The sequence below is a fragment of the Pezoporus wallicus genome, unplaced genomic scaffold, assembly GCF_028554395.1.
Source record: "Pezoporus wallicus isolate ANWC-B61680 ecotype Strahan unplaced genomic scaffold, APGP_CSIRO_Pwel_v1 contig_7853, whole genome shotgun sequence".
Taxonomy (NCBI): Eukaryota; Metazoa; Chordata; class Aves; order Psittaciformes; family Psittacidae; genus Pezoporus; species Pezoporus wallicus.
In genome coordinates, this window is record NW_026641765.1 from 815,487 (window position 1) to 826,010 (window position 10,524).

General features: G+C 50.0%; 1 protein-coding gene across 1 annotated transcript; it reads right to left on the reverse strand.

Annotated features, from left to right (window-relative positions):
* Nucleotides 1-1,108: 1,108 nt before the first annotated feature.
* On the reverse strand, nucleotides 1,109-9,857 carry ENOPH1 (enolase-phosphatase 1). Its single transcript, XM_057425268.1, has 6 exons — nucleotides 9,650-9,857; nucleotides 6,609-6,710; nucleotides 5,725-5,927; nucleotides 2,965-3,097; nucleotides 2,603-2,726; nucleotides 1,109-1,596 (listed from the first exon to the last, which is right to left on the reverse strand). Exons 1-6 carry the CDS (start codon nucleotides 9,731-9,733, stop codon nucleotides 1,457-1,459), a joined length of 786 nt encoding a protein of 261 aa, XP_057281251.1. The 5' UTR covers nucleotides 9,734-9,857; the 3' UTR covers nucleotides 1,109-1,456.
* Nucleotides 9,858-10,524: the final 667 nt, after the last annotated feature.

Below are 10,524 nucleotides of genomic sequence, written 5' to 3' on the forward strand. Positions count from 1 at the left end.
AGAATGCATGTCTCTTGCTTGTTCTTTACACAGCAGCCTCCACCAACAGGAGCAGCTGTAGGTGCAGATCAGAGCTCAGGAAGGCACCACATGCATTACAGTTCGGCTGTCCCCAAGGGAAAGCTCAAGCACAGCTGCACAGAAGTAAGTAGCAAGTGACACCATGCAGGAAGTGCCAGCAGCAGCGAACTGGGGTTTCAGACTGCCTCTGCCTACACTATTGCTAGGTATAACCTAGCTGTGGCTCTCGCTCCTGCACCTCCACTGAGCCCTTACTAAAATGGTAAGATTGCCAAGCTTCCCTGGCAGGACAGGATTGCTTTAAGGAAAGGACCAGGGAGGGTGAAAGCAGGAAAAAAACAAAGTGTTCATAGGTTTAAAAGAAACAAGAGATTTGCCTTCAGGTGCTGGGATCACTGGTGATAAGGCAGGAAAGCTAAATGGGATGGAGCGAACACAACAAAAGCAAATAAATGGGTTTTATTTCTGAATTAGGAAAGCTCCATAACCATCTGATATAAATTGGCACAATTTTGATGGGGTGGATAAAAATGTCAGGGTTTTCATTCTCATCAAACACAGCAGAATGTCCCCCTCAGGAGCAGCTGTTTTTCAAGGTTTGCTCACAGCTGACCAGTGCTATGAACATGTGACAGGGTGATGTTTGCTACTGAGAAGGAGCACCACAAGTTAATGCTAAGGGAGATACTTCAGAAACATGGTCAAGCAGCCAGTAGGATCCCATATCCCAGCACCATGAGGCAGCAGTGAGGTGGATCCAGAATTGAATTTTTAAAGCTGTATTTATACATACTCTATTTCATTCTTGTAGGCTGGCTGCACAGCTCTATGAACTCCTGTTTTGTACCTACACTTGCTCTGGATATAGGCAAGACTGGTCTGAACTTGGCTGCAGCAAGGGCTAGCTTTTTCTGTAGCAGTCCAAACCTGCTGTACTATAGCCCACAGCTGGCATTTTCCTTTGGCATCCTCACCCGCCTTTGAAAGCTCTCCCTTAGCCATCAGCCCTGTCTGCAGGGAAAAGCTCCTATGCCCGCATGGTCCCTAGAGGTCACTCCAGAACAAAGGGACATAACGCCTTCTTTGCAGACTGCTTCTACAAATGACACAGCTTTGCCTGGAGCATCTCAGCACCAGACTTAAATGGGCGAGTCTGAAGAAAGCATCCCCTAAACTAACTGGGAAAAGGGAGGAACAGCAGGATTCATGGTGCTGCTCCTCACCCTGTTCCCAGCTCCAGCTGGCTGCTGCAGGCCTCCGTCCTGCGGCACAAAGGACCCCACACCATACTCTCCATCCATACCTGCCTGCACTAGTCGTGGGTCCAAGACACGATGTGGGTTTGGCTTTAAATTCTGATTATGGACAAAATTACCTAACATTACACAAGGACAATTCAGGTGAATCAGAGTCTTTTGTGCATGCACCACTTCCCCTAAGTGGAGGAAGGCAGGAAAAGTTCAGTGAAAGACGAGATAAGGCTGTAATAGGATTTCTCATCGTCTGTCAGTCCTGCATTGCCTGGTCTGATCACCACAGCTACGTGAGTATCCGCTTCCTCGGCTGCGTTGGCTTCTGAAACAGAGGTGGGGAGAGTGATGAGATGTGTTTACTGAGCTTTCCACCTGAAGGTCGTCATGGTTTGAAGATGCCCCAAAATACTGAAGTGCTTTTAAAGGCTGAGACTGAGAAAGCAGCATTTGCGCTGCAGGGCTGTAGAGAAGAACCAGCTCCCAGCTGACCTGCTGTGACAACTGTAGCTGCTGTGTAATGTCAGTGGACAGGAGCTGGCTGCCTTGTGATGGCAGCTCATGGCTGTCCAAGGCACCGTGCAGGCAGCACACACCAGCAGCTCAGCTGCCGTCATGAAGAAGCTAGGCCATGGCATTAGTGAGTCCCAACAACCTCACCCCATCCCTGCTGGGGGCCACTTTTCACAAGCCTCCTTCAGTCCCTGAGCACAGCAAGAGGCCACAGGAGGACAATATAGGGAAAGGGAGATAACTGCAGCTCCCTCCAGCTCTGCTGGAGGCTGGGGAGGAGATAAGGGCTAACTCCTGGGGGTGGAGCTGGCTTAGACTGAGATCGCAACCCAGTGCCATCTGTGCCAGAAAGATCTTTCCAGCCAAGGTAGGAACTTAAATTAGGTTCCTGAGCTTTGTTTTCCAGGGGTCAAGTCCTGCTGACCAGGAACAATGTCTTCCTGATGCAGAACACAACCTAATGGTAAATGGCACTAAGAACCAGGCACCATGTGTGCCACATAGCAGACTGTTCCCTAGAGTACAGGTCATGAAAACCACTGACCCTGTTTGTAAGTGGGGCACGCCAACTGCTTCAGCAAATGCTCTGCTTTAACACTGACTCCTTGCTTGCTGGTGCAAGGGCAGGTTTTCTGCTTGACCTATTTTATCACAGTGCAGCACTGCTCACAGATACCCCACTGCTGTGCGAGAGCCTGGATGTGTAAAGAAGGAGCATGGCAGCAGCTATGGGGATGCCACTGAAGCAAGGTGGTCTGCAGCACTTCTGGGGAGCTTCTGACAAGTCTGGAGGACAGTAGGACTGTCACGACACCTACCTCGAGGGACATCCGTCAGGAAGAGGATATTGTTGGTGGCGCACCCAATACTGGCAGCAATTCTTCTGTAGCTCTCACTTTCTACCTTGGGGCCTATTTTGGTATCAAAGTGGCCATCAAAGAGCTGAAAGAGAGAAAAGCAAAGGCACTTGCTGAGTGCCACCTGAAGAGCAGGGCTAAACCTCACTCCTGAGTGAGACATCCCGTTTCCTTTCAACCACAGTAAGAGGGGGTGATGGCTGAACTGCAGGTCAAACCCACTGCCCCACCTTCCTGTAGCAGGAAGTTATCCATGCAGTGTTACAGCAAGGGAAGTGCTCTGCAGAGGGAGAAGCTGTAAGGAAGGTGATAAAGTTATCTACCTCTAGAATATCACCTTCTGTAGAATAGCCAAACAGAAGCTTCTGGGCTTCAATGCTGCCCGAGGAGTAGATATAGACCTTCATCCCAGCTTCCCGCCACTTCCGGATAGCTGGAACCACATCCTCGAAGATCCTGGAGCAAAACAGGGCAGGAGGTAAGGGTAAACCCAGAGGTACCCAGAGGGATACCTTTATCCAGTTGCCCTGATAAATGTCCTGTTAGTTTGTAAAGGGACTTCATTCTCAACCTGCTCAAGACTCCTGCAGCTGGGGAGTGTATTTCAAGCAGCAGGTGAAATAGTCTTAGCTCCAGCCAACTGAGCAGCTCATTGACTGTTATGCAGACAGCAGCTCTGATGAGCCATTTCAGACATTTGGCAGAAGCTTCTCCAGCCCCTTCAATTTATAGAGGGGAGTAAAGGTTGGGGAAAACGGTATCCCACTGCTTTTCTCTGCAAGGGAGGAATAAGGGGGGAGACAGAGAAAACAGGCTCTTGTATCTTGAGCCCCACCTGCTTGCAAGCTACAAAGGCTTCCTGTTGGTAAGAACTGTGGCCATAAGCTGCATCCATATGGGACAAACATAACCCACAGATTCAGGCTCTGTCCATGCATAGGGAGGAGCTGAGAGAAGGTTGCAGCGGAGAAGCTAAACTGAGTGGCACTGCATGAACTGTTTGAATGCAAACAACAGCTTGGGAAAGGAATATCCCCCTAAGGGACTGAGAACAGAGCTATTCTATTCAGCAGCTCAGTCAGGTTGTACAGTACTAGGCCAGATCCCTGCCTTAACTGCACTGTAAAAGGCGAAAAAGCTCCTGTTCACTAGGCAGCAGCATCCTTCCCCTTATTCTTCCAGCCTTGCAGTGTGCTGGGGAAGCAAGATACAAGTGTAGCAATGGGCTGATGAGTCTCAAAAACATGAGCTCTGTCTAACTCGTGGGTAATAGCTGCCCAAAGACAAGCCCAGCAGTTGGGAGCAAAGCAGAGGGAAGGACAACCAAAGCCAAGGTAACTGTTGTGTAAATGCTAATGGACATATCTGTCTGTTTCCTCGTACCCTTCTCATTTATACCATGAGGCCTCTCCAGTGCTGCACTTATAGTATGTAAAAGCTCTTTGCATGCAAAAGACATTTACAAGATGACACATGTACTGGGAGAAAGTGAAAGCTTGAGGATGCTCAAGAAGGACAAAGTGAGGCTGACAGTAAGTCCCTCAGTAAAACACTTGATGTTTGATAGGGAAAGGCCACAAACAGCCTTGGAATGGTAGGGAGGGGGTTTGAGTTTGATATGGCAGAAGGATGAGGAGAGGAGCTGGAGGAGACATGATACCCAGGGAACCATTTTCACCCCAGTCCGAATGGCAGCCTTTCTACCTGCATTGCACAGCTCCATGTGGCTACTTGGGGACACTTTACTGCCTTAAAAAGAGGATCTGAGCACCTGAAGGAGGGCTCCCATTAGATGCAAAAGGAATGAGTTTTGCAGACCTGTAGCAATCAGCTGGCCCTTTCTTCATCCTCAGTTTCTTGGCCATCTGCTCAGAGCCTTGTTATGTTATGTATTAAAAAAAAGTTCATTTTTTTCATAGTTATTTATCAAATGTCTCTGGTGTCAGCTGAAACTATGTGTTGTACAACACCTGCAAAAACTCCCATCCACCCTCATGTCTTCATATGCTGAGTTGAGCATCTGGATTTCAGACACTGATGTGCCAGCTACAGTTGAGCAAGAAGGTGATTTTAAAGATCTCACTGCTTGGATGCTGCCAAGCAGCAAGGCTAGTTCCACAGTTTTTGGGCCACTGTAAGACAATTAGCCCTGCTGTTTAAAAGCCACCCAACAGGATGGCTGTTCCTCTCGACTTGCTTTTGGGTTTTGTTGCTTTTTCTCATGGATGTTTACATTTTCTGTGAGCTTTTTCTTCTTCCTCATTCTTCCTTTGGCAAAACACTTTGTGAACTTCAGAGTTTGGTTTACTTCCTTAGGAACTTGAAATGGATAGTTTAACCAAGCATCTCTCAACCTAAATAAGAAAGGCTTAACTCCAGTTGTCCCTACTTATGCACCCTTGTGATGTGGCTGAAACATAAAGAGAAGCCTGAAGATAAACAGAAGTGGAAAGGCAGGAAACACACAGGTAAAAGACAAAGCAGGAGGAAATAACAACGGGACCCAACCCTGCAACCCTGGCTTTTTTAGGCTTGTTCCAAAATGTGAGTGTAATTCAGGAATATCACATGCAATACAGAGAACTGCAAGAAGGTCATGCTTGCGCCTCATTCTCCTGCTTTACCAAGAGATCTCTGTATAGAAATATTGAGACATTTTCTGAATTCCTAATGCAGAAGATAGTTGTCCCAGAGTAATATTCTGGTGGTTGTGGAAGCAGAATCGCCCATGTCATGCCCTCATTACCTTCTGAGGCCCTATCTCCTTTACAGACACTGCCCAGGTGGCTGGAGAATTGGCTGTTCTCCAGCATGTACCTGCCATTTATTCCTTAAGGAGAAACGTTCTCACCCACTTGTAATCTTTCCAGTAGGGACTGAGACAACTTGGTCAGTCCCAGGATTACTCCAAGCTTTTGGTTGCCTAAGATCCAAAGAATGGATTAGTGTTCATTGCATGATCAAGTTTGAAGTGAAGTGTCAAATGTGTTGGCTTCTCCACTGAGGTGGTAATTCTGTTAACAGACATCTAGCACAGATGCACCCCATTCCTGCCCCAGGGAAAAGATCACACAGTTACTTACTCTCCTTTGACAAGCCCAGTTGCATAGGCTGCCCTCCACATGTGCCCCTGAAGCTGCTTCAGTGCCGTGGTCTTCCTGTCCATAGACATCTGCCAGTGCACGTTGTCTACGACTGCCTGGATGACCCGCTCCAGCTCCTCTTCCCCACTTCCGCTCTCCAAAGGGATTGGCACGGCTCCATCCAAGCTAGAATCCTCCTGAGCCTGGAAATAATCCATGATAAAAAGAGGTGAGGGAAGAGATGGAGCAGTCTCATCATCTCAGTTCAGGAAAGGGGTATTGCAGGACACGGCTTGAACTGCTCTTCACATGAAGGGTGACAACACTGTTTGAATGCTTCTCTCAATGGGAAACTCAGACTTCCATAATGTCTAGAAATACTTTCTTGGACTGTACTTTCCAAGCCCAACAATTAGCACTACTGTAGCTGTATTTCTGCAAATAATAATGAGAATTATACTTGCTTAAGTATTTGATTACTGAAATTAAGGCAAAGAAGCAAACCTATCTGTTGGCTTCAGACAGCCCCTGATCTCAAATTGATGCCATGTCCCTGTACAGAGGCAGGATATGTTGTCCTGTGCAGGACAAGTACTCTGCCATCCCTCCCTGCTGCTTCTTAACCAGGCATCTGAAAGCCACAGGCAGCAAATTCAGCAAGAGAAGAGCACAGTGCAGACACACAGCTGAAAAGCCCTGGTTTGACTCCCACTCTCAGGGGCTGTGAAGACCAAGGCAGGCATCTGAGCTGCTGCCTACCAAGCACCAGCCCTTCCCTAAGCACAACCCCAGACTCCTGTTGCGTGACTGGGGGAGTCTGAGTGACCTGAACTCTGAGGCATGCTGTGAAGCCCCAGAAAGACACAGAACAGCTGTTACTGGACCTGTTTCCTCAGAAGTCCGACGTCCCGCTGGCACTCCTCCTCCTCCCAGTGAGCACGCAGATACTCCTTCACGTTGTCCTTGATGTAAGGGAACAAGGTCTCCTGGCAGCACACAAGAAAAACAGGCAGCGCCTTTAACCTGGCAAAGGTAAGGATGACTTGCTTTTGAGGCAACTGCTTGCACATGCTGGTGTGTATGGTTACTTTTCCCTGCATGAGCTTCCACTACAGTACTACAGCTTGTGAAGCTGCCAGCCAAGGGTGTCTGCTCACTGCAGGCAAGAGCCAGCCTTAAGCAAAGATTAGTGCAGGTGGATTTCTTGCACAAATACTTATGCAGCTGTAGCTTTTACATCCCGGAATGGAAAGGTGGGTGACAACTTTTCCCGGGGTTGCCAAAAACATGACTTAAATAGGCAGACACGACTCCCAAGCTCCCATCAGCTGAGGAGTACAAGGCTGGCTGTGTGTATTCTCTGTAACTTATATTACAGTACTTTTAATGGGGCACTTGTCCTAGCAAAGGTTGTTCTGAAAACATGTCTCAACTTCTCACAAGGGTTAGAGGACCTTTTCCAAAGGAAAAATCTAGACTAGTGACACTGAGCTCCATAGGACACTATTGTAAATGAAATGAAATGGGGTTAGGGAAAAAGTGCCACAGGAGAATTACAGACCTTCCTGGAGATCCCCAGAGCACCCAGAAATAACTACAAATTGCTCTCATTAGTAGTGTTTCACAACTGAGAAGCCACGATAGCATCTCTTGGTGTGGGAAGAGCCTCAGGACAAGGGGAGGGGCTGGGAGCTCCTTCCTTTGAGTACAGAACCGAGCTTTTCCTAACTGAGAAGTCTGGAATGGGCAGGAGGTGGGAAGAAACTAACCTGAGCTCACCTCTCCACAGAAAATGATCAGGGATGTCTTTCTCCTCACTGTATGTCAGCTTTCACTTGTTACTGAATTAAGAAAATGGTGGTCCTGAGAGCGTCATGTGGTGGCAGAACTGCAGGATTTTCTATTACTCTAATGCTGTGTTTTCCATGTTGTATATTTAAAAACTAATGTAAATTTAGGAGAAAGGAAAAATCTCTTAAATGCCTAGAAAATGACCACAGCCCTGCAATACCCCCAGTTACTCCCTCATTTTCTTCACTTGAGCTTAGTTGCTTTAAAACTACTTCTTAAATTGCAGAGGGCTCCTCAGTGATAGCCACCCCCAGCTGTGGCTGCCTCAACACAGCTCGGTGGGATGAAGGAACAGCCATAAGCAAGCACACCCTGACACCCCACCCCCCCCCCCCCCGAAACCTTTGCAACTGCTCACAGCAATGTTACAACCAGTATACGAAGGGTTGTATCTTCCCTATCAGTAGAACTGCAGGTAGGACACTGTAATGAGTGCTCGCAGGATTTCAAGCAACATGCAGACAAAGTTCAGTCACAGTCTGCTCTTTTACACGAGATCCAGCAAATCCCAGGGGATGCTGTTTATCACATTACATCTCTCCCCTGAAATCCTTTCTCTGCCAAAGGGGACCCAGCAAAAGCGAAAACTAGGGGTCATCAAATACTCTCCTTCCTGCTATCTTTTCTCAATCCATCCATCAACTGGCTCATTCTATTTCCCTACTTTGCATATTCAATAATTCTGACACTAAAGAAAGGATGAAATGCAATCCTTTAAGGAATAAAATGCCTGCAGAACCAGCAGTGGAACTTTTAAAGGGAAATAGAAATTGTGGAGGTTAACTGAAAATCCAAGTGAAATAACTTTTGAGCATCTTCAGATACCCAGCAAACTGAGTTTTATTGAGAGCTATAACTCATTTGGCCTTCCTGCAACAGAAAGACTTTGGGTAGGAAACCATCTCAGGCGTATTGCATGTATCTGCACAACAGCAAAATGGATTCAAAGCGGATATATGTAAACAACCCTGTGGCTCCATTAGATGTCTGAGCTGTTCAAACTTTTAATTAAAAGATACTGAGGGAAGGAGGCAGCTGTAATGCCATCTAGACCTGAAGTTTCAAGAGCACTGGAAGAACATGGGACAGGAAAGATGTAGGTCATGTTGTTCATCTGTTAAAGTGTTAGCACAAACACCTCGAAAACCTGGCAAAAGCCTACACCCCTCTGTGCATTATGTGGGTCAAAAGAACCTTCCATGAACTACCAGCAAAAAAATATCCATCAAAAGCTGTAATGTCTCATGAGAAATACAGGGTTATGGCTGCCGCAGGGATAGTGTCCTTTAGTGTCTTAAATACGAGCAAATTGCTCCCTCCTGTGAAGCAGACGAGCCTGGTTGGGGACCAAAGCCTCTTGGAGAGGAGGGACCTGCAGCGGTTGGAGAACTGAGAATTTCAATTGCATGTTTACAGCGTTTGTCCTGATGCCTCCTGCTGGTCTCGCGGGCTTCCACCCCCCTGGCTTCTGCACCTCATCCAGCATTTTCAATAGTCTTAAGCCTCCTCCTAGGCAGAGGAAGCCAGTCACACATACTGTGAGCACAATCCTCCTCATGTACACCTGATGCCTGGCTACCCTCTCCCTGTGCTGGTCCCGTGCATGCAGGACGAAGGACACACCATCTGTGGTGACACTAGAGGGATGTGACTGTACCACGTTTCTGAAGGGAAAAGGCAGCGGATGGATAAACACACAGTACTTCAGGCTCTCTGCAAGCTCGGGTGAGGTGCTGAGCTCCAGCCATCAGAGCAAGTGATGCTCTAGGGCTTTTTGTAAACGAGGCTGAGAGCACTCTGACTGCTCTATATACCCCCTCCCCCCCCCCCCCATTTACTAAACGGAGCAGCCCCCTGTTTCCCTGCCCCCAGAAGCGGCATGCGATGGGTATAACGAGAAGCATTTTCTCATCGAGCATTATTCAGAAAACACGGAAAACGTGTCACGGTTTTACGCCTCTGTAGTGAGCTCAGGCCTGCCTTCCACAGCCCCCGGAGAGGCTTCTCCCCGCTACGGGGGGCCGTGAAGGCCACAATAACCAGGGCCGCTGCCTCCCGCGCCGCCGGGTCTCACCTGGACGAAGGCGATGGGGGTGGTGGTGCCCTCGATGTCCAGCAGGATGGCGCGCACCTCCGCCGGCACCGGCAGCACACCCATGGCGGCTGTGGCAGCGGAGGCACGTGGGGAGTACCGGGGATGCGCGGCGGCGGCCGGCGCCCCGCCCTGCGGCTGCGCGGGGGGCCGGGCCGTAGCAGGCAGTGCCAAGCTGACCCGCCGCGGATCGTGAAAGGAGAGTGCGGCGACGGCGGGTTCTCGGCGACAGAGAGTGCTCCGCCTTCGGAGCGCCCGCCCCGCCCCGCCGCCTCCTGAACGGGCTTACTGGGCTGCACGTTACCCCCACCACCACCTTCCAGCCCCGGAGTCCGCCTGATCCAAACCCTGGGCCGCCTAAGCAGCGACCCCCGCCTCGACCCAGAGGAGCGTGGAGCAGCAGAGGGGCGAGGCGGGTGGTGCTGGCGGCTGCACGCCGCGCTCCGTACCCCACGGCAGGCAAGGTTGTACCGGCGCCACGCCCGGAGCTGCCGGTGATGCGTGGGGGGTCCCTGCCGCCGATGGCGGGTGGGTGTTGCAGCCCCACCGGAAGCCGCCAGAGGCGCTGCGGCCCCAGAGGAGAGGGAAGCGCTGATTGGCTGCTGGGGCGCCTATATAAAGGCGGCGCAGGCGGCGCCCGGATCTTTTCCGCCGCCATTTTCTGTTGCGCGCGGGTCTCCGCTGTCTCCGCCGCCCGCCCGAGCAGCTCCGCCGCTCTCGCCCCGCCATGGAGGACGCGACTGAGATGAGCAGCGGCCAGGAGGAGTTCGCCGAGGGCTCCAAGATCAACGCGAGCAAGAACCAGCAGGATGATGGGTAAAGCTTGGGGGGGGGGGGGGGGGGGGGGGCTCGCGTCT